This window comes from Carcharodon carcharias, chromosome 14 (assembly GCF_017639515.1).
Source record: "Carcharodon carcharias isolate sCarCar2 chromosome 14, sCarCar2.pri, whole genome shotgun sequence".
Classification (NCBI taxonomy): domain Eukaryota; kingdom Metazoa; phylum Chordata; class Chondrichthyes; order Lamniformes; family Lamnidae; genus Carcharodon; species Carcharodon carcharias.
Genome location: NC_054480.1, coordinates 27,263,374 through 27,288,116, shown reverse-complemented (window position 1 = coordinate 27,288,116; position 24,743 = coordinate 27,263,374). Strand labels below are relative to the sequence as shown.

At 43.3% G+C, this 24,743-nt stretch overlaps 1 protein-coding gene across 1 annotated transcript in view; it reads left to right on the top strand.

Annotated features, from left to right (window-relative positions):
• The first annotated feature begins 13,899 nt into the window (after positions 1-13,899).
• The window catches only part of LOC121286902 (disks large-associated protein 4-like), a 251,826-nt gene continuing 240,982 nt past the window's right edge, over positions 13,900-24,743 (top strand). The window contains exon 1 of the mRNA XM_041204135.1: positions 13,900-14,853. Within this exon, the coding sequence (XP_041060069.1) occupies positions 13,900-14,853 (954 nt within the window). The remainder of the gene's footprint in view (positions 14,854-24,743) is intronic.

Sequence of the window (24,743 nt, the reverse complement as noted above, 5' to 3'; positions counted from 1 at the left end):
ACATGCCAAAACATATTTCCTGTTGTTCCAGTGTCCATTAGTTGATGGCGTGCAAAGTCCAGACAAATGTCATCAGCTTCTGCTGGCTGAAACAACACAGGGTTTTCTACAGAAGATGTACCCAGACAAATATTATCAGTTCTCAATGCATGAGTAATTCTCCTGCTGCTTGAGGTGGCACAGTAACAGCACCTGGCTGCAAAGTTAATAAGGGTTTGAATAACCCTGTTCCAGTACTATTGTTTTTGGTGATTGAATAATTCCTTGAGTGTATTGTATTGATGATATGTCCTTTTGTGCCATTATATTGGGTAATCAGGCTTCTTGATTGCGTTAGTCCAATGTCCAAACCCTTTTGATGAGTCAATGGTTTCACTAAATGTCCAAATTAACCCCTTGCTGCCCAGCCCTGTACTGCCGACCGCAGCTTATCCTTTTGAAATTTATAGTTCCATAAATTTCCCAGTTGGAGGGGATTTTGATCCTACTCTGGATCCTCCAGAAATGAAAGATTCGTCTCCTAGACACTGCTGCAACTAACCCTGCAGAAAAAGTCAAACGGACGTTCAAAATAATTACGTGTTTTCTTTCGTTCTCTTTGTCTTTTCCAAAGTTTACTAAACTTTAGTTTACTGGTAATAAAATATTAGACATGGGATTAGAGGCTGTATCAGGGCAGTTAGAGGTCACATAATGAAACCTCCAGGAATGCATCCAATCAGAGTTGGCAGCCCCACATACTCAACTGTGGCCAAGGGCATCTCTGTGTTGTTCACTCTCCAGCCGCACATATCAGTGCTTTGCAGGCTGCTCATCTCCCTCCACACGGATCTTCACCCAGCTAGTACAGAATTCCCAGTTCTCTTGTGTCTGAAAGCCCATGATCACTATGAACTGCTGAAACAAGGCAGGGGCCAGCAACTGCGCCACAGCTGCACTTCACTCAGGTAAACAGGGCAAGTACAGGCTTTGACAACTCCACAACATTTTCCCATTGTTCTCTGCAACTACTTGGAATGGGGGCCAATATAAATAAGGGACTGCAGAGCTTAGAATGAGGCCAATGTAAATAAGTATCTAATTTAAAACAATTTAAACAAAGAACTCAGAATCCAGCCAACATTTAAAAAATAAAATTATTCAGGCCACTCAAAATCAGGTCAAATGAATGCATACATTTTTTTTTTGCTGATTTTACACTGACCCACTCATTCTAAATTGGGCTAATATATTAATAAATAAGGTATAAAACTGCTCCGATCAGTTACTCTAAATTGTTCAGAATCAGGCCTCACTTTTCAGAAAATAAACGTTTCCCATGGAGCAGGGCATGAAGCAGTGTGATCTTTAGGCAGTGCGAGGAGAAATATCACATGGTTAGGAACAGCTAACAATCAAGAGATAAACACTGTCGTATCACCTCTGGTAGAATAAAATAGAGGTCATGCAGCAGTGAACCATCAGGTTTGTGACCACAGGAAGGTACAATGTGAAAATGTTGGCACAGAAAAGTGACAAAAATGTGATAGCAGAAAATCAAATAATAGAGACAAGAAGCAGAGATATATAACATATAAGATCTTGAAGGGTCTTGACAGGGTGACTACCGCGAGGATCTTTCCCATTATAAGAGAGACTAGAGGACACAGTTTAAAGATAAAGGGTCTCCCATTTCAGACGGAGATGAGGAGAATATTTTCTCTCAGGGGTCTTTAGTCTGTGGAATTCTCTTTCCCCAGAGAGCAGTGGAGGCAGAATCATTGAATATTTTTAAAGCTGAGTTAGGTAGATTCTTGATTGTCGAGGAGCCAAAGGATATAGGGAGGTAGGCAGGAAATTAGAATTGCGGCTGCAATCAGATCAGCCATGATCTTATTAAATGGTGGAGCAAGCTTGTGTCGCCGATCATTCATATGTATGTATAAGCATGTGAAGGTGTAAGAATTTTAATGGAATTTAGATATTTTCAAAGCTAAATAGAAAAACCTTTAGGATTTAGGACACAGAGGAGGATTTGATTGAAGCATTAGTTTCTGTGCAGCAGAAATTGAGGATTTGAGGGAAAAAACTGAGTTACTACAGGCTCACTACACAGACGGCTAGAAGTACAACTGTTCCTTTAAACATCTCTCCCTACCCGCTTTACCTTTCCTTCAAACACAAGTGTTAGGAGGTCATGGATTTCTTTTTCATTGAGACCATCCATTTAGCTATCTGCTGTCTTCCCACTTTTCCTTGTCCATCAAGCCGAATCTCCTTTCAGGCTACCCCTGCCCTGGCCCTAAACCTGCATCTTTTTCTAGTTTCTTTCCTATTTTCCCTCATATCTCCAAGCTCATCTTACTCATGAGACCCATTCCCATTAAATTGCTGATCACCCAAACTCTCTTCCTAGCCCTCTGTTAAGCTGATGTTGTAAGTAGTTCCCTCTCTTAAGTAGGTGTTCCACTTTCTTTAAAAAAAAATCACTATTCTCTTGCTCAAAAAGTCCATCCTCAACTCCCCCCCACCCAGTCCATGCAAACTATTACCACATCTCAAATATCCCATTCCCCTCTCAAATATCCCATTCCCCTCCAAAGTCCTTAAACCTGTTGCCTTTGAAATTGGTGGGGTTTTTTTTTTCCTTGCAGCTCCACGTATGAATCACTGACTTCAGGTTTCATCCTGCCACAGCATTAAGGCTTTGTCCCCTTCTTCTTCCTCAGCCATGTGCTCTACCTTGTGAACATGGGGTCAGCTTTCACATTAAGGTGACAACACCCAGCTCCATCTCTACATAATCTCTCTCAACCCCTGTGCGATCTCTGTGCTGTCAGGCTGCTCTTCCAACATCAGCTTCAATGAGGCACAGTTTCCATGAGTCGAATATTGTGAAGGCCTGAGTCACCTCCCATCTGTGACATAAACTTCAGCTCATTTGAAATTCCGTTGCTTGCATCCTATCCCACTTATCTATCACTTGGCGTTTGGGTATCCCTCCATAATCACCTTCTTTGATTCAATAGAATTAGACTGGAAAAACTCAGCAGGTCTGGCAGCATCGGTGGAGAAGAAAAGAGTTGATGTTTCGCGTCCTCATGACCCTTCAGCAGAACTGATATGAGGACTCGAAACGTCAACTCTTTTCTTCTCTGCCGATGCTGCCAGGCCTGCTGAGTTTTTCCAGGTAATTCTGTTTTTGTTTTGGATTTCCAGCATCCGCAGTTTTTTGTTTTTATTTCTTTGTTCAATGTCTGTTTTTGTCTTTTTATGCTCCTGTGAAACACCTTGAGACATTTTGTTACCTTAAAGGCTTTATATAAACGTAACCTGTTGTAAGATGTTTAATAGATTAAATGGTTCACTGGCGGATATGTTGGAGCTACTTATTGAATCTGCACAACTGGCAGCGTACCTCACCCATCAGAATTGCAAATTGTTAATTTGGGTGCACACTTCATAATTTGCTGGCCATTCATTTTAACATAAATAAAAATACCTGGAAAAACTCAGCAGGTCTGGCAGCATCTGCGGAGAGGAACACAGTTAACGTTTCGAGTCTCTCCAATGTAGAGGAAACCGTATTGGAAGCAACGAATGCATTCTTATTGTGAATTACTTTACCATCTTCATTTACGTTTAGTAAATTAAAAGATGTGTAAAAAGGAAGCCAAAATCTATCTCCAACATTCACGACACATAGAGGCTTGAGGGGATTTTAGGGAGAGTTCCAGGGTTTGGAGCAAGGGGGTGAAAAATAGGGAAACGGAACAGAACACTTTTTGAGAAGGAACATGTCCCCATCATTTTCCCTCCCTGCAGTGGTCATGCAACTGATGTAAAAAGAGATTGTCAATAACACTGACAGGGAACACTGCCATTTCCCATGAACATTTTTTTGTTGAATGAGATTATGCACAATATTGCTAAGGATTCATGAGTGAAGGTTAAACCAAACTGTAAAGAGTGAATGTGCCATCCCATCAGTCATTGGCAAAGATCTATACGATAGCTGACCCAGAAATGTTTTATTTTTATATACAAGGTGAAAGTCTCCTGTTTTCTAATGATGTCACTGGAGTCTCGTTATAAAGTCTAATCATTTTGCATCATGACTGATGAACTCTTTCAGATGACATTTAAACTGAAGTCCCCTTTGTTCTCTCGGGTAGTTGTAAAAGAACCCATGGCACTACTCAAAAAACTGCAGGCATACTCTGGCCAATATTTCTCTCACAACCAACACCGCTGGCTATAGATTATCTGGATGTTTCTCTCACTGCTCTTTGTGGGATCTTGTGTGGAAACTGTCTGCTGTGTTGCCCAACCTTACAACAGTGCATCAAAAATCCTTCAGTTCTTTCTTGTTTTTATTTGCCTACTGCACACTCCGTGCTCTTAATAGATTAAAACTGGATTCACAGCACCAATGTTACAGCAACAGTGTGCCAGAAAATGGGCCATCAAGAAAAATAAGTTTCTATTGAGGTGAAATGGAAAAGTTATGGTATTTTTGAATTTTTTATTCTCCTTGAAGGAAGTGCTATGAGGTCAGCAATCATTCTTGTTTGATGCAAGGTAAAGCTCCCTCTGCAGTAATAGAGACATGGATTAAAAAGACTGATTGTGCTGTGTGAAATGTCCATTGCTCACCTGAGTCATCCTGATGATATATCTGAGTAAGAGTCTCAATTTAATGCCAGTGCTGCCAAAGTATGGGTTGTTTTGCACTGTGGATTTGTAAACTAAAACCAGATTAAGTCGGAAATGGTGGGCGGAATCGTCCCAGATTTGCATTAAGTGCGGGAGCAGGTGGGTAAAACAACATTTCGCCTGGCCGCGATGGCGGGTTTTCACGCCATATCGTCCCAAACCCACCGTATTACTTATACATTCCCAGGAAACACACTGCTTCCATGGCAGACGGGCTCTCATTCTCCCGCCATGCCATCACCTCGCCGCTTCATCACTCCGGATGCCATGTTTAAAGTCCAGCCGCGTGCACACATCTCAGTGCTCCCAGCCCGCGACTACTGCAGGGAAAATGCCCACGAAAGGGAAAAAGACCGCAGCCCCCAGGTTTAATGACGAGTCGCTGGAATGCCATTTGGACGCCGTGGAGACGAGTCATGATGTCCTCTGATCGCAGGACGGGCAGCGGCATCACCAATCCAGCATGGCAGACGGTGGCAGCGGTGGTCAGTGCCAATGCTGCACAGAAGAGGTTGGTCATCTGATGCATGTAGGGGATGAATGATCTCATCTGTGCAGCCAGGGTTTGGCAACCACCTCATCACTCTAAACTCACCCACTCAAGCCCATCACACATTCACTGGCATCTCACTCACTGCCAGCTCAAGAGACATCACCACCCATTCTCACACACATACCCTCACATGCCCGTCTGGCCTCATCTCCTTTGGAGACTGCCTCCTCAACCCTCACCATCTTGAGGCCAGTTGCACAGATCAACATGTGCCCCCACACACACCCTGGGATGCCCCCCTTCCCCAGTACAGCTCTCGTCCTGCAGCCTCTTCCCTTGCCTGAGGCCACTTCTCCCCCTTCCCTAAGCAAGCCCTAGCCCTGCAGCCATTGAAAAGCCACCCACATATGGCTGGTCCTATCGTGAGCCCCCTAAAAGTGATGTGGTGCTGCCTATGAAGCCTGGCGATGATAACTGAGAGTGCTGACTGAAGCAAGGTAGGCAAACAAACCTTGAAGTCCCAAATGAAGTGCAGCCAGCAAGGTGCATGTCACTTATGTGCTGTTGTGAAATACGGCATGTTTTCCCGCTGATGTGGGTAGATGATCCAGCAAGCGGAGTTTGGGGGGGGGGTGGTGGGGGGGTGAGTCCGGTAGGCTGGCCTAAATATATGCTGATGTATTACAATGAGGTTCCCTACGTCCGATGGCGGCCCGCCACTGGGGGGGTGCTGGGCGGACGATCGCGCCATATTATCCACTGATGCCACCAAACATGCCCAACGCCAGCAGGCACAGAAAATGCCGGCCGGTAGCATGGGAGTAAGTTTTGCACCCCTATTTTCAAAGCAGTCACAATAGTGCGGATGCCTAAGGCCTGTATAATAGGAACTTAGTTTAATTAAGTCTGTCACTATATGTCAGGTACATTATGGATGCACCTGCCTAATGAGTGCACAAAATTAATCCTATTGAAATTTTACACCAGCAGCAAAGAAAGGAGGAAAATATACCATGGATGATGTGTGCTGTTCAAGTAGTAAAGTTTTGTACAATGGATACATATCAAATATTGTTGTTTTATTCTTTGCTGTATCATAAACAAAGCTTTAACTTTATGGCTTAAGGATATCAATGAAGGAAAATGTGCATCACATCTATTAGGATTGTATTATAGACTGTGTTGGGGGTGTTATGATTCAGTTAGGTTGCAGTAACTTTTTGTTTGAAGTATAAAAAATTTGAAATCCCAGTTACCCACTAGGAGAATCAAGCCATAAGATTCCACTGTTTTAAATAAACAAAATAAAGTCAGAAAAGCGAAACAATTTACAATATCTAGCTCATACTCTAACATTCACAACCAACATGAGGTAAATATGAATTAACAGGAAACTGTGGTGAAACACACCACACTGTGCATCAAGTGGCAGATGTGACCAAGACAGATCCCACGGATTTCTCAGCAACTCGCCTAGATGTCAGTGACCACTGTGAGTCACAGAATCTCATTAAAACTCTGAATTCTTCACAAGGGATTTCAACTCTTTACTTTCGAGGACCTAGCCTCTGAATTACCTCAAAGGCCACTCCCACTCAGACTGCCTCAATGAGTACTCGCTTCCAGATGGTTCAATCTCACCTCCTGAGATTTCATTCCATGGGATTTACAAAGCTGCACTCCTGTCTATAATTACCGACACAATTCCAATTCTTTCACAGACCGCTAGCTTCGCTAAACTGGCACTGCTCCCAAATATCTCCGAATTTCAGTCCCCTGGCTGCATTGAGATATAAATGGTTCCCTGGGCTTCTCTGAGCCCTAACTGCCTGGAGCCTGCCTCTCAGCTCCCAGGGCATCGCTTTGAGCTGCAAACCACATGAGGTCTAAAGTGCAACCAACCCCTCTCCCAGAAAGCAAGCAGATAAATTGAAACCAGAGAATCTTGTTAAACTCCACCCATCTTCCATGATGACGTAGCCTTTCAGGGTTCACTGAATGCTTTTAAACTAATTTAGCTGTAACCCCAAAAACAAAACATCTCTCTGGAATGCACTTCTTTGCAAGCCATGTAGACATCATGTTTCCAGTTCTCCAGCTAAGTAAGCCCACCTGGTTTTCTTATGGCACCGTCTCTTCTATTCTGACTCTTTCAAACAAACATAGACAACCTTCTGAGGTGCCGTTTTCTTTTAGGTGTTCTGGAAATCTCTAAAGCCCAGCATTTTGATTACTTTACCTTCATAACAATAATCTTCCCAGAACTAAACATTACCTATTAAAATATTCACATGTACCAAAAAAATGGAAGCATTTTGAGAAGTCAGCACAAACTCACCAACATCTAGCTTTTACTCAGATAACAGTGGATTGGCATTTTAAATATGTTAATGAGGCGGGAATGTTTAACCATGGCTGGCTGGGTTCCACAGGCCTTGGGAAGCCTGGCAGCTACAGCAAGACAAGGATAGAATCAGGGAGCACTCCTTGTAGACCAGGAGAAGAAGCAGTGTTTCCTCCCAGCCCCCTAAGGTTTCCCCATCATGAGAACCCATACCCTGGTCAGGAAACAGACCCCATCTGGGATCAGGGATTGGAGCACCTTCAGGATCAGAATTCACCCCCACCCACTCTCCCCGGGGTCAAGGATCATGACCCCCCTCAGCAACCCCCCCCCCACCCAGGGTCAGAGATTGTATCTAACAGGTCATGTTCCCTACCCAACTGGAAACCAAGCCTTACAGTCAGACTGATTTCCAGGTATATAACCAGTTAGTGACGTTAAATGCACAGCGTGGGGTTAAGTTTTGTTTTATTCATTCATGGGATGTGGGCTGCTCTGGCTGGGCCAGCATTTATTGCCTATTCCTAGTTGCCCTTGAGAAGGTGGTAGTGAGCTGCCTTCTTGAACCGCTGCAGAGGAACCTAGACTTCCAGGTTTCCTGGGCACCCCACCTCCCCATTCCAGCGGGTTGAACTTTCCCTGCCTGTCTCCAATGCAGTGCGAGGTGGGAAGGCTGACGATATGGCATGGGAAGGCATCAGGAGATGAACCCAATATCTTCAAGCTGCCATTGCATACTGACAGCTTCAGGCTCAGCTGCCTGCCAATCAGCTAATTGACCTAATTCAGCTAATAAAATGGCCTCTTAAGGGCCACTTCCACCTCTGAGGGCACTTTGCCCATATCAGGAGGGTTCACTGCTGCATGGGGAGACCACTAGATGAATCCTGGCACCGTTCCAAGGGTTCCCTGGGGGCGGATGGGGCCTTCCTTGATGGGTGCTCCGTGACCCAAGGAGGAGCCCTCGGCTGCAATGGCCACCCCCACACTTAACTGGCCCTCGGTCCACCATAATGCCCACCACCCCCAATCTGCCTGCCTGCCTCCAGCTTCCCCAAAGACACTCACAAGACTTTAAGGGCACCTTGGCATTGAGGGACATAATCCAGGAGCTTCATCCTCAGCAATGGTCACCATTAGTGGTGGCACTGCTAAGGCTACCAAGCTGGTGGCCCTCTGATTGGCCTGCAGCGCTTTTGGGTAGGCCGACATCCTCAATTGGTATGCTCATTGACCACTATTAGCAAAATCCCAGGGTCCCTCCACCCACTGGACTGGGATCGGTTTCTGCTTTCAGCCCCAGTGCTGGCACTTGATCATCCGCGAAAAGTTTCAGCCCAGTTTGTAGGTGTGACTCCAATTGGAATAAATACATTGGAGCAAAGTTCCTCTGTATTATCTGGCAGTGTTAGTATTCTTTCATTCAGTTCTACCAATATCAGTGTTACAGTTTTAGAAACAAAGTCAAGACTGGGTTCAACATTGTGTAACGTTGGGTACCTATCCCAGATGTCACCTCAGTGTATTTTCGATCTGATCCATATTTAATGACTGTTTAGTCATCAAAAAGCTCTCCTATCACAATACTCCATGCTTTCAGAAAGAACTTATTACAATTGACAACAGTAATCCTTACAAATCATTGCATCCTTACGGCTGCAATTTAATCACATCAAAGATATTTTTAAATTCAAAATTATTTGTCTCTTTAGAAAGAAGGCAGTTTGTATTCATGCATGGTTATGCCTGTGTAACAATGTCTTACTTTAGACTAGTTCATTTAAAACTCTACTGTTAACAAAGTCAAAAACAAGTCTTTGAGAACGTATTTTACATTCATTGGAAGGCTTCCTCAACAACTTCTGGGAGCCCTCTTTCCTTTTAATACACAGAACACTCACCTTCAAAAGCAATGCAGCTGCCGTGTTTTTATTATCTGTTGGCAGAAGAAATTGAAAACAAATGAAATTTACTGGGTAAATCAGGGCATTTACTTGGTGAATTTGAATGTATTAGATTTGCAATATGCATATCTGGAATAAATTATCTGAAATAGATTGTTTGGGAATATTGCCAATGGGTACTTACATTTGATGTTCTGAGGTGGGATTTCTGAAGTTTGCTTTGTATCATATTAACAGCATGGGCTGCGCTCAATACGGATCCCCATCAGGATCCATCTGGACAATAAAAGCATAATTTGCTTGGTCTTTTCAGTTTAGATGAAACAGCAACTGTTGAGAACAGCTGTTTCTGTTACAGTGGCAATCACTGGTGAGAAATCAAGCACATCAATAGACAGTCGTGCATCCTAATCATCTTTCAGCTATCCTTTCATATTTGATTCAGACCATCATCTCAGATATTGACATTGGCCTTTCCATAGTAATGTTTCCAGCCTCAGTTGAAAGTAGCATATTTTAATGAACAACAGTGGGAACATTTCCTCCATGTGCCTCATGTAATGATATAAACACATACTTTGGAAACAGGTTTATTTATTTTTGTCATATATTGTGCAGAGAAACTATTGTCCCCATCTATTGTTCTTCAGACTGAGGTGCTAGTACACTTGCAAAGGCCTGCAATGTATTTTGGTATTATTGACCTGAACAGGTCTTCACTCAGGCACTGGGAGGGGCCAAGTTGACAGAGCACAATTCTCCACCTGCAATTCAGAGACCCAGGGTAATGCTTTGGGGAGCCGGGTTCAAATCCCATGGCAGATGGTGGAATTTGAATTCAATAAAAATCTGATATCATGAAACCATTGTTGATTGTTGTAAAAACCCATTGGTTCACTAATGTCCTTTAGGGAAGGAAATCTGCTGTCCTTACCTGGTCTGGCCTACATTTGACTCCAGATCCACAGCAATGTGGTTGACTCTTAAACGCACTCTAAACTAGGGCAACTAAGGATGGGTAATAGATGCTGGCCTGGCCAGCGACACCCACATCCCATGAACGAGTAAAAAAAAGGAATAAAAGTCATCTTTGCAGTTAAGAAACAAACAGTGGCTTGTCCAGCGTGTGCAGTTATTGCTGAATCTATTGAACGGTATTAACACATCAGAAACCAGCATCCTCGCTGGAAGAAGTTCATTGATATAAACGAGATTTAACATGTTCTCCTGTCCCACACAGTTTCCAACGAAGGTTTAATAGCATGTGAAATTGCAATTACTTTTTCCTGTGTGATTAGTTGCTAACTTAGCTGTGCTGTCAAAGAGGTGAGTGAAGACCAGGCTTTAGTCAACAGAAAATAAGAAACAATTTGGGGAAAATAAACACCAGACCATCTAATGCACCATCTCCCAGTATCTGGTTATAGTACATGGTTAGCACAGGCCTGGGAGCAAAGTTGCACACATGCACAGCAGTGCAGCAGCTTGGCAAATACTGCCCAGGCCTTGTTCTGGGTTAAATACCATGCATGCGCAGCCACACAAAAAATATTTAATGGCACAGTACACTGAAAAAACTGGCTGTGCGGAGCAATAATATTTTACGGAAAACATTGCCTGGGAGTAGGTCACTTGCCAGGCTTTCTATCGAAGATATATTCCACTGTCTGGATAAATCAAAAGAGAGGGAGGCAAGAAAATGTAATAAAACTTATGGAAAAACTCTGTCCCAATTTTCATAACATAGTCATTGTTGAGGAACTATTTTGTTCTTTGGTAAATTAATGCTAACTAGACAGCTGTGTATTCTCTATTCCAGTATATATGTAGTTATTTTAATTTAACATAGCAACAGCTTCAGTGCATGTGCTGTCAATCCAGCAGTAAAATTCTGTTCCTGCATGTTGTGCAGTGCAGAAGGAATCTTGTGCCTGATTTTCAAATGCTCCACAAGGCCTAGACTAGGGTAACAGGAGGTTCAAACCTTATTAAGAGTATTATCATTGGGGATGTGTCCTTATTGCTCTGGATATTTTGACGCAGGGCTGAGCTTTTCCATCAGGGATGAAGTCCCACCGCCAGAGCCAAAGATAGGTCCTACCACCAGGCCAGGACTGAAGATAGGACCTGACCCAACCACTGCCATCCCCCCTTTCCGCAGGCAGTGAGACCCTGGGGTGGCATTATACCAATGGTAGCCAATTAATAGGCCACCACTGGGAGCACCACCAAGAGCTGCTAGCCCAATCACAGAGCTGGCAGCTCGGCAGTCTAGCCAGTGCCCCCGTTAGAGGCAGCCAGTGCTGAGGCTGCAGGAGGAAGGAGAAGGCACCTCAATGCTGAGACGCCCTCGAAGGCAAGATAAGTGTTTTTTTTTACTGTGCCGGGCCAAGCAGGCAGCCCAGTGATCAGGTTGGGGCAAGGTGGTGGTGTTGGTTGGGGCACACTCCAACCATGGTGCTGTAGCCGCAGGGGTGACCATTGCCATCAAGGGAGCCCTCCATGGGCTACAGAATGGATATAAATGAAAGCCCCCACCCTACAAATCTGCTGGGAGCTGCCAGGGTTTACCTAGTGGTCTCCTCATGCGGCAGCAACCCCTCCCAATGCTGGTAAAGTGCTGGTGGGCACGGGAGGTGGCCCTTAATTGAGCCCCTAATTGGCACAATTTGCTGCCTCTGTGCAATTGGCAGTTGTGCCACTGAGGTTCCCACTGGCAGAAAGACACAGGGTCCCCTCCTGACGCTGCTATTTTACCAGCCCTCCTACCTCCCAACCCATCTCCTGAGGGCTGGTAAAATTCTGCCCATCATGTTACTGGCATAGAATCATCCATATGTACCTTAAAAGCTGGAGTACCATGCCCAGAAGGATCCTTAAAATCATCTTGCCTGATCTTTTGCAGTTATTGAGGAGATCTGGGGTTGAAGTGGAATGTGGGAGGGTTACTCAAGGAGCCGTGTACATCAGAGTCACATGAACATGTCTAACAAGCTGTGTATTCACGGATTACACTTCCCCAAAAGGCAATCACAGACCTTTGGCGTCTCCTGCAATTGGACATCCCAAGCCTCCTCTACAACTAGCAGGGCTCTTCCCATGACAATTTGGCTTGAACCAAATTACTACTCATTCCTTTCTAAGAACCACTGCCTGTGACTGAGACCTGAGGACCTTTTCTGAATGATGAGCGACATCTTCCTTTTTTCAGAGTGGGAGGATTCTCAGAAGTGCAGGGTCTCATCAACACAACCCATGTGGGCAATATGGCTCTGCCACTTATCAGGGTTTTTGATTATGTGACCTAGGAGAAATTGTATTGTTGCAAGAAGTTGCAAGTAAGTTGAATTCAGCATGAAGAATTAGATCCACAAACCAGCTGAAGAAACAGTGAGACAGTTGGGTGTTTGTTAAGGTATTCCAGGAAACATTCACATGAAATCCATGTTGTTGTGATGTGCATTATGAAATCAATTGAAATACACTTTACTTGAATGCAAAAGCAGTAGAACAAATTTAAAATTTAAAATTCCAGGTCTCTGATCATCTCACAGTGGGATTTTCATCAGTGCCATCTGAATTGAGTTCTGCTTTTCTTTAATTCATTGTCCTGAACCTAGGGAGGAAATTAGACAATATGTTATAAGTTTGGGCTCCCAATACAGATGAACATAGCAGAAAGTCACTTAAGTAATTAATTTTTTTGATAGTACTAACCTGCACTTCACAATTAAATAAAATCATTCTTCATCTCAGTGGAATTCGAACGTTAAATCGACCTTGAGAAACAGTTCCTCTTCTTGAATGAACATATGTTGCTGAATGTTAACATGTACTTTCCTTTCGTGAGCACAGTGAAATTTCTATTATCCGGCACTCTACCAACCAGAATTTCTACTAACCAGAATTCTGGGGTCGGGTCTGTTTTTTGATTGGAGATGTCAAACTCACTGGTAGTTGTCATCTGAGGCCTGTCCTCGCTCCGGTCTCAGTCTCTCCCTGTTCTGCGGCACCTTGTTCCCGCGGCGCCGCTCACTATTCGCGTGTTCCTGCACCTCAACATCCGCACGATCACTCTGTAGCTTTCTGACGGCACGAAAACACAAAACTCACTTAACCTGCATATGTGATTAACTGGAACCTCCCATTCCTGGAACATGCCGGATAATAGAGATTTACCTGTAGCGTGCTGTGTCCTGTTTCCACATTGCCTTGTTCAGCAGTTAACCTTGGTTTGGGAAGCTCATCTTTATAGCTAATCTTAAAACTGAAATGCATTAGAAAATGAATGAACTGCAAAATACGAAGGGAATAAGATGTCTGAATTTTTAACGGTTTTACCAGAGGAAAAAAGGCAGAACATTGACTTTCTTTCTTTGTGTGGTTCCCTCTCATTGCAGGCTCACCTTGAAACTGCCGTCTGTCCTTGAAATTTGAGGTATGATATTTGAACACACACAGCCATGAAAGGGTTAGGAGGCAATCGAAGCCGTCACCTTTCTGACAACTGCGATCCTACAAATGACCAAATGTACCCAAGCTCTACCCCGGAAAGGAATCCCTACCTGCTCAGTCCAGCAGCCTCGTATCAAATGGAGCATCACCGCTTCCCAGCTTCCAGCGCCATACAGGGGGACTGCCTCCTCCCCTTAAACAATCAGATTGCCAGCAGCACCTTCCCCAGGATCCACTACAACTCGCACTTTGACCTGCAAGATGAGTGTGGTTTCACCCCAAATACTTCCACAAGCAAAATTAATCGCATTCCTGCTAACCTGCTGGACCAGTTTGAGAAGCAGCTGCCTATTCACAGGGATGGATTCCACACACTGCAGTTCCAGAGGGGTGACAACAAACACCGGAGTGAAAGTCCAGGTCGGATACGCCACCTCATGCACTCCGTGCAAAAGCTCTTTGCGAAATCTCAGTCCCTTGAGGCTACCGGCAAAGGAAGTATGAATGGGAGCAAATATGGCTCGGAGGACTCCAAGCAGAGCAAGAGAAGCAAGAGCAAGGACCGAAAATTGGAATCAAAACGCAGAACAAGAACAAACATTTCAGGCTGGTGGAGTTCAGACGATAACCTGGATAGTGACAACTGCAACTACCGGAATCCAATGAGTTTAATGACACTTGGGAGGCGCACTGATCACGGACCTGCCAAATACTTCATGAATGCATATAACACAATCAGTGAACATACCCTTAAAGCTTCAAAGAGCAATAATGACTTGAAATGTTCACCATGTGTGAATATACCAATAAATGCTGACTCAAAGTACATAAAGAGGGGTTCCTGGTCCACACTAACCCTAAGCCAGACTCGAGAAGTTTGCCAAAAATCATCTGCAACTATGGACAAAGCACTATTGAAATCCAAGTCATATCATCATGATCTTGCTTCTCAGTACTTGAAGGTAGGTGATGTGTTTTGAAGGTTGGCGTGTTTCAAATATTCCATAAGGAAAGCCCATAATATATTTTATTCACTATTACAACATTCAAATTGCAGCTTTACAACTTTTAACTGTACTTTACACCATATTATACATTTCAATTACATTTCCTTTGGCACCCAGGAGGTGCCACGAATGTTAATTTAAAGACCGTTGAACAACATCCAACTTTTAACGTGCCCTTTTCATCTGATGAATGTATGGCATCATCAGCAAAAACTGTACAACGAACAATTCACAGCAGGGTTGTTTTAGAGGGTTGGTATTGCAATTTAGCAGAAATTGTTTAGTGTTCCATAATTTCTCAAACATAACTGCAAACCAAACTCACTTAATCCAGGCAGTCGACCATTAAGTGGCAGTTTAAATGTTCATTAGGAACTTGCGAAAATAAAATTGAACATAGTTCTGCATGGCAGTCTTCCTCCCCACCGCCTCCTCTGTCGCCCCCCCACCCCCCCCACCCCCCCACCACCACCACCACCATCACCACCACCACCACCAAAAGACCTTCTTTTTCAATGAGTTTCTCCCCTCCCTTCAACTGCAAGCATTTCCTCCTTGTTGAGGTAATGTCAGTTCAAAGTGCAGGGGCTCTCCATTACAAAGGTCAAGTGGTCCTCCATCAAAAGTAAACTTTGTGCAGAATTTAATGCAGAGGCAGTGGCTCCAGCAGCTGAAAAGTCAGAGCGAGCCCACCTCCGCCAGCCCAGGAAGCCGTGACCAGGTTTCACGGTCGTCAGGCAGTTAATCCACCTGAGGTCGTAGCTTCCACCTCCAAAAGGAGGACATTCTGCCTCAGTCAGCGGGCCAGCAGCTCTCCAGTCCCACCAGCAACACTGGAAGTGGTGGTCACTGCTGGGACTGCAGCCAGTACCCAGGCAGGAGTGTCATTGGAGGCCAGAGAACCAGCTAAGTGGTGAGGTCACACTGGGACATGTCAAAAAGCCCCTAACGAGGGGGCTCAGAGGGCAGCAATTGGGAGAAAGGTGTTCAAGGTGAGTGTCCAACAGGAGGGACTCCCCTCCCCTCCGAACCCAAAGCCAGGTCACCAGGCTTTACCTGAAAACCTCACCATGTGGCATGGGCACCCCCCTTTCACCACCACCTCCCCCCTCCCCCCCAGTTGCCACTGGTAAAATACTAGCAGCAGCGGAGAATGGCCCCCATTGCTTACCCACCTAAGGGTTTCAATTGACCCATGGGCGGGTGGGTCACCTGATACCTACCCCGCCACTGGTAAAATACCAGAGGAAGAGGGTAGGTGATGGGCATGGTGCCCCCTGGCATCCTGCCCAATTTTATGCCCCCTCCTCCCCCCACTACCTGTCTGCCAGCCTGCTCCTGAGGGATGTGTAAAATTCCAGCCTTCAACTCTGAGGGTTTCATTTAAACACTGGTGGAATCTGGTGACAGTGGATAAACCCCCCAATTTTACAAAGTGCCCACTTTTCCCGTGCACCAGTTTCAGACGATCTGCAGCTGCCAGTTTCATGCTCATGCCCAAAGTGAAAATTACTGCCTGAGTGTCTGCTAGCATCCACATTCCATTGGATTGTCAGCTCTGGTTGGACACCATTCTGGAGGTTTTATTGCGTGACATTTAATCACGTATCACATGCATATGGTTGCAAATGAAATTGAATTTATCTGATAAAGATTGGATTCCCTATACTTGAATGTCTTTGGTGCTGGTTCTGTCCCATGGATGTTCTGAGAACCAGGACGCTGCCTGTGAGCAGACTAAGAGAATACGCAGGTGAGAAATCCACGTAGAAGTGCATATATTATAACTAAAAATGATTGATTTCACATGAGCAAGTCAGATGCATAATCTCAGCATTAATTCCAAAGGGAGTCTTTTAAGTAAAAATGGTAATTGTACATAAATTGCAATACTCTGGCCAGAGCGCTCTGTGCTGTAAAGCATAACCCTGAAATCCCGATGGCATTCTGTGCAGCCATTACATCTCTGCACCTTAAACAGTAATGGTCACTGAACCTCAGACGTTTTTATGTTTGCTGCAGATTTCTGGCTATAAATTACTTGATTGCATGAATATTTATGATATTTCTCAGTTACTTCAGAATATATTTATCATTTCAGTAAATGCAGAGCTTAAGATAAGGGCCAGAATTTTCCAGCCCCGTGGTGGGTGGAACCCGCCATGGGCAAGGCGACGCCCCAGCCAGAAGTCCATTGACTTGCGGCGGGACTGGAAGATCCCAGCAGCGGGCTGGTGCGGAAAATCCAGCCCAAGGTCTAAATTATTTGTCTCTTTTTCCATTTAGCTTTTTATTCCACTGATACCTTTTAGAAAGTAAGAGTTTATATGGGCAAGAGGAGCAAAATGGTCCAAGGATGCAGGTTCACAAATTTAGATTTAAGTTTCATAGAATTATAGAATCATGGATGGTTATAGAAACTTGCAGTGGGAGGGGGAGTGGTCATGGTCCACATAGGTACCAACAACATAGGTAGAACTAGGAAAGAAGTTCTGCTTAGAGAGTATGAGCAGCTAGAGGTTATATTTAAAAGCAGAACCTCAAAGGTAATAATCTCTGGATTACTAGCTGAGCCATAAGCAAATTAGCATAGGGTAAATCAGATTAGAGAATTAAATGCATGGCTCAAAGATTGGTGTGGGAGAAATTGGTTTCGATTCATGGAGCACCGGCACCAGTACTGAGCCGTTGGGACAGCCTTCACCTGAACTATGCTGGGATAAGTGTTCTGGTGAGTCGTATAACTAGGGCGATAGAGAGGGCTTTAAACTAAATAGTCAGGGCAAGGAATCAAGTTTAGAAAGATGTGATCAATTAGGTTGAGAAGAGAAGGCAAATGAGCAAGGAACAAATAAGGGAAATGATGATCAGAGTGTAGCAGGAAGGGATAGAATGTATAAACCTAAGAGCACACCAGGAGATAAGGCTAGAGTTACAAAAATAGTAAAGACAGAACTAAAGGCTCTGTATCTGAATGCACAAAACAGTTGAATGTAACAAAACAGATGAATTGACAGCGCAAGTAGAAATAAATATTTTCCATTTAGATTTCTGTTCTGCTGATACATTTTGGAAAGTAAGAGTTTATATGGGCAAGATAGTCTTTACACATACGTGACTGAAGGATGACAAAGACTGGGACTTAGATATTCAAGGGTACATAACATTTAGAAAGGACAGGAAGCTAGGAAAATGTGAAGGGGTAGCTCTATCAGTTAAGGTTGCCATTGGTACAATAGAGAGAGATGACCTTAGTTTTGGAGATCCAGATGTAGAATCAGTTTAGGTAGAGACAAGAAACAGTAAAGGTAACAAGTCACTTGTGGGAGTGTTTTATAGGCCCCAGAATAGTAACCACACTGTAGGACAGATATACAGGAAGGAATAATGGGGGCTTGTGAGAAAGGTATAGTGATAATCATGGGCGATTTTAATCTACATATAGATTGGACAAATCAGATTGGCAGAGGTAGCCTGGATGATGAGCTCATGGTGTTTTGGGGGCAGTTTCTTAGAGTAGCATGTTTTAGCACCAACCAGAGAGCAGGCTATACTGGATCTGGTAATGTGCAATGAGTCATGAATTAACTATGACCTCATAGTGAAGTCATCCCTAGGTAGCAGTGATCATAATATAATTGAATTTCACATTCAGTTTGAAAGAGAGCGAGAGAGAGGGGAGTGGATTTAAGACTAGCGTTTTAAACTTAAATAAGAGCTATTATGAGGGCATGAAGACAGAGCTGGCTAAAGTGAACTGGGAAATTAGGTTAAGGGATAGGTCAGTAGAGATTTAGTGGCAGGTATTTAAGGAGATATTTTAGAATACGCAGAAAAGATACATTCCAATAAGAAAGATAGACTGTAAGGGAAAGACTAACCATCCATAGCTAACTAAAGTTAAAGGTCACCTCTCAATCTTCAAGATAGTTTCAAATTGAAGGAAAAAGTGTATAATTCCACAAAGATGAGTGGCAGGTCTGAAGATTGGATAGAATATAAAGAACCGTAAAGAATGACTAAAAGATTAATAAGAAGGGAAAAATTAGAGAATGAGAGAAAGCTAGCTAGAAATATAAAAACAGCTAGTAAGAGTTTCTGCAGGTATTTAAAATGAAAGCAATAGGTAAAGTGAATGTTGGTCCTCTGGAGTCAGAGAATGGGGAACTAATAATGAAAAATAAGGAAATGGTGGAAGAATTGAACAGATACGTTGCATCTGTCTTCACTGTAGAGGATACAAAAACATCCCAGAAATTTGTGAGTCAGAGATGAAAAGGAGGGAGGATTACAATCACCAGGGAAAGAATGCTAAGAAAATTGTTAGAACTAAAAGCTGACAAGTCCCCAGGTTCTGATGGACTTCATCCCAGAGACTTAAAAAAGGGGCTTCTGAGAAAATAGTTGCATTGGTTTTAATTTTTCAAAATTCCCTAGATTCTCCAAAGGTCTCATTAGATTGGAAAATAGCAAATGTGACTCTTCTATTCAATAAAGGAAGAAGACAGAAAGCAAGAAACAGGCCAGTTGGCTTCACACCTGTTTGAGGAAATTGCTGGAATCTATTATTAAGCAAGTTATAGCGGGGCACTTAGAAAATCGCAATGCAGTCAGGCAGAGTCAACATGGTTTTGTGAAAGGGAAATCATGTTCGACTAATTTATTAGAGTTCTTTGAGGAAGTAACAAACATGAAGAAAAGGGAATGTGTAGATGTGGTGCCCTTAGATTTACAGAAGACATTTGACAAGTTGCTACATCAAAGGTTACGATGCAAAATAAGAATTCATGGTGTAGGGGTTAACATATTAGCATGAATAGGGAATTGGTTAGCTAACAGGAAATAGAAAGTAGCAATAAATGGATCTTTTACGGGTGGGCAAGATGTCACAAGTGGAGTGCCACAGGGATCAGTGATGGGTCTCAATTATTTACAACTTATACTAATGACTTGGATGAAGGAACCAAATTTATCGTTGCTAAATTTGCTGATGACACAAAGATAGGTAGGAAAATAAATTGTGAAGAGGGCATGAGGAGTTTACAAAGGGAGATAGATAGGTTAAGTGAGTGGACAAAAATTTGGCAGATGGAGTATAATGTGGGAAAATGTGAAATTGTCCACTTTGGCAGGAAGAATATAAAAGCTGCATATTGGTTAAATTGAGAGAGATTGCAGCACTCTGGGGTATGGAGGGATCTGGGTGTCTGGTACATTAGTCAGGAAGAGTTAGTATGCAGGTACAGCAAATTATTAGGAAGGCAAATGGAATGTTGTTGTTTATTGCAAGGGGAATGGAATATAAAAGTAGAGATGTTTTCCTGCAGTTGTACAGTTGTAAAGGAGACCAAATCTAGACTACTGTGTACAGTTTTGGTCTCCTTATTTAAGAAAGGACTTAAATGCATTAGTAGCAGTTCAGAGAAGGTTCACTCAACTAGTAAATGGGATAGGGGGGATTATCTTATAAATCAAAGTGGACAGGCAGGGCCTGTATCCATTGGAGTTTAGAAGATTGAGAGGTGATCGTATAGAAACATATAAGATCCTTGGCAGGGTGGATGCTGAAAGGATGGGTTCCCCTTGTGGGAGAGACCAGAACTAGGGCGTAGAGTTTTAAAATAAGGGGTCTCCCATTTAAAATGGAGATGAGAATTTTTTTCTCTGAGGGTCATCAATTTTTGGGACTCTCTTCACCAGAGAGCAGTGGAGGCAGGGTCAATGAATACTTTTAAGGCAGAGGTAGATAGCATTTGACTCCTTTGTTAGTCAAGAATCTATCAAGGATAGGCGAAATATGGAGTTGAGGCCACAATCAGATCATTTGTGATCTTACCGAATGGCAGAGCAGGGCCCAGAGGCTGAATGGCCTACTCCTGCTCCTAATTTGTACATTTGTATGTTCATTATCACACAGAAGGAGGCCATTTGGCCCATTTTGTCTCTGCTGGCCCACTGAAGGAGCATTCACCTAGTACCACTCACTGCCCTTTCCTCATAGCCCTGAAATATTTTCCTTTTCAGCTAATGATCCTATTCCCTTTTGAAAGCCTCAATTGACCGTCCCTTCACCATACTCTCAGGCAGTGCATTCCAGATCCTCACATTTTAAAGCTTTGCTCCATGTTGTCATTGCTTCTTTGGAAAATTACCTTAAATCAGTGCTTTCTGGTTCCCAATCGGGACAGTTTCTCCCCATCTACTCAGCCCATACTCCTCACAAATTTGAATGCCCCCATCAAATCTCCTCTCAAACTTGCTTCTCTAAGGAGAATATTCCCAACTTCTCCAATTTTTGAAGTTCCTTGTCCCTGGAAGGATTCTCATCAATTTTCTACACCCTCTCTACTGTCTTCACATCCTTCCTAAAGTGTGGTGTCCAGAACTGGATTTGTTACAGCTCAGCTGGGGACAGTTAACATTTGAAAAAAGATCTGAATACCTCCTTTTACCCAATAGTATTATGCCACAAGGTTTCGCTTTTATTTTTAAGAAGACAGACTTATTGTCTGTTTAAAAATTAAATAAAACAAGCACTATTAATTTAGCAATATGGTTTCTAACTATATGTGTTATGCACTCAGCTTTACTTCCTACTGCACCCTAGAATTATCTTTTAAGACATATCAACCTTAAAGTTATTTACATCTATAGAATCTGCAAAGTGCCATGGTCCTCTGGGAAATTTTCCTCAGCTCCAGCTATTCTCATTCTTTAACCTTTCTTGACTGTGGAGGCCCCAGTCCCGTGTTCTGGTTACTTTTCCAATACTTTCAAGCTGATTTGTAGATTTGTTTCTTTTGCAATAAGTGCGCTGTGAGGCCCACTATAGATTTTCCCATTAGCTTTAAACTATGCAGTCTTCCAGTTTTTATTCCTCATAAAATTCAAACTGAGATTAAGCCTCAGCCAACTTCCACATGGTCAGTGATGAAGTTAGTGTTTTTTCTCTGCTTACAGTGCAGGTCTAACTGTCATTTATTTTTGCTAATTTCTCACAGTGAGCTGTAAATCACAAGAGGTCCAAGCTGCAACTAAAAACCTCTCCCAGCAAACATCCAGATTAATTGAAACCGGAGAGCCTGCCTCAGCTCCATCTGTCTCCATGACAACGTAGCCTCTTCTGGGCTATCCAGAAACTGACCTTTAAGATAACTATCCTTCATTTACATTTTCTCCAGCTAAGTCCACCTGCTATTTTATAGCTGATCTTTTCTATTCCAACTCTATTAACAAACATGGGTAACCATATGAACTGCATTTCTTTAGGTGTCCCAGCAGTCACTAAAGTCTAGCATTTTAATTACCATGAACTGGATATTTGCTATGCTTCCCCACAAAAAAAATGAAAATGTGTCAGCAATGCAATGTGCTTTCCTTTGTATCATGTAGAACTTACAACATGTTATATCCTAACAACTATCCTTACATGAAATATATCCTTACATGTTATATCCTAACAACTATCCTAAAAATGTAAGACACACAATAATCATGCCCCCATTGCCACAAGTCCATCAGCATTCTGCTGAATCCCATGTCCTGATTAAGATGAAAATTATTACATAGAAACATAGGAAATAGAAGCAAGAATAGGTCATTCAGCCCTTTGAGCCTGCTCTGCCATTCAGTATGATCATGGCTGATCCTCTTTCTCAACACCATACTCCCACTCTCTCCCCAAACCCCTTGATGCCTTTCAAGACTAGTAATCTATTTCCTTCTGAAATATATTCAGTGACTTGGCCTCCACAGCCTTCTGTGGTAGAGAATTCCAAAGGTTCACAGCCCTCTGAGTGAAGAAGTTTTGCCTAATCTCAGTCTTAAATGGTCTACCCCATATCCTGAGACTGTGACCCCTTGTTCTAAACCCCCGAGCCAGAGGAAACATTATCCCTGCATCCAGTCTGTCCAGCCTTGTCAGAATTTTATACGTTTTAATGATATCCCCTCTCATTCTTCTAAACTCAGTGAATACAGGCCTACTAGGCCCAATCTCTCCTCATATGACAATCCTGCCATCCCAGGAATCAGTCTGGTAAAGCTTTGCTGCACTCTCTCTATGGCATGTATATCCTTTCTTAGGTAAGGAGACCAAAACTATGCACAATATTCCAGGTGTAGTCTCACCAAGGCCCTGTATAACTGCAGTAAGACATCCTTGCTCCTATACTCAAGTCCTCTTGCAATGAAAGCCAACATACCATTTGCCTTCTTAACTGCTTGCTGCACCTGCATGCTTGCTTTCAGGGATTGGTGTACAAGGACATCCAGGTCCCTTTGTACATTAACATTTCCCAATCTATCACCATTAAATAATATTTTGTCATTCTGTTTTTTCTACCAAAGTGGATAACTTCACACTTATCCATGTTATACTGCATCTTCCATTACTTGCCCATTCACTCAACTTGTCTACCTCGCTTTGAAGCCTCTTAACATCCTCCTCACCTCTCACATTCCCACCTAGTGTTGTGTCATCAGCAAACTTGGAAATGTTACATTTGGTTCCCTCATCTAAGTCATTGATATACATTTTGAATAGCTGGAGCCCAAGCACTGACTCCTACGGTACCTCACAAGTCACCCCCTGCCATTCCGAAAAAGACACATTTATTCCTACTCCCTGTTTCCTGTCTGCTAACCAATTCTCAACCCATGCCAATATATTAGCCCCAATCCCATGTGCTCTAATTTTGCCCACCAACCTCTTACGTGGGACTTTACCAAAAGCTTTCTGAAAAGCCAAATGCACCACATCCATTGGTTCTCCTTTATCTATTCTGCCCGTTATGTCCTCAAATTCCCCAGTAGGTTTGTCAAACATGATTTCTGGAGTTCTTTGAGGATGTAACTAGCAGAATAAGTAAGGGTGAACCAGTGGACATGGTGTGTTTGGATTTTCAGAAAACTTTTGATGGCTTCCCACATAAGATGTTAGTGCGCAAAATGAAAGCGCATGGGATTGGGGTCTTATACTCTTAGGGAAGAATTTTCCCGTTGGTGAGCGGGGGCAGGGCCCACTCACCGACGCGTAAAATGATGCGCGGTGACCTCGGGCGTGCGTCCCGACATCACCGCACATCAGTTAGATTTTCAGTTCGGCAGGCACGCAGCCGCCGAACATTCAAAGGCTTATTAAGGCCATTTAAAACCTATTTATTCAATTTAATGAGCTGCCAGTCCAGCCTTAAGGTTCTCGGGCAAGCAAAGAGCCCAGGCGGCCTTTGCGTTTTTCATGAAACCTCAACCACAGACGGGATGAGGTTTCATGAAGTGCTTTAAAATCTAATAAAAATGTATACGTTTATTCTTTGACATGTCACATGAGGGGACATGTTTTATAAGTGTAAAAACCTTTCTGTAAAACTTTAGCACTGAAACAAATCTCCCTGAGGCACCTCTGTGCCTCGGGGAGATCTCTACGTGCACGAAAGAGCGCAGGGAACCTCTCAGGGAATCAGGACCACCCACAACAGGGAGCTCTGAGCTCATCCGGGCGAGCATCACGTAAAATGGCGGCGCGTCCCCGATCAACCCCCCTGACCGGGGTGGGGGGGGAGGGGGGGGTGGGGGGGTGGTGATTTCTGGCCTTAAAGTTTTATTCTGGCAATAATTCTAGTCCAGAGGTATGTCTGCAAAAGAAAATTCTACGTTGTTGTGCATAGATGAACTTTCAAGATCATTTTTAAGTCAGCTTCTGAATATTATTCTCTTCCTTGTTGGTAGTTTCCTCATCTTTAAACTGTACAAAGAATGTCTCCATTGAGTCCATAGTTAAATTGTCTCTTTCTTCTTTAGCTGTAGGCGTATCTTCATTTTTAAGTTCATTTTCCAGACTCAAA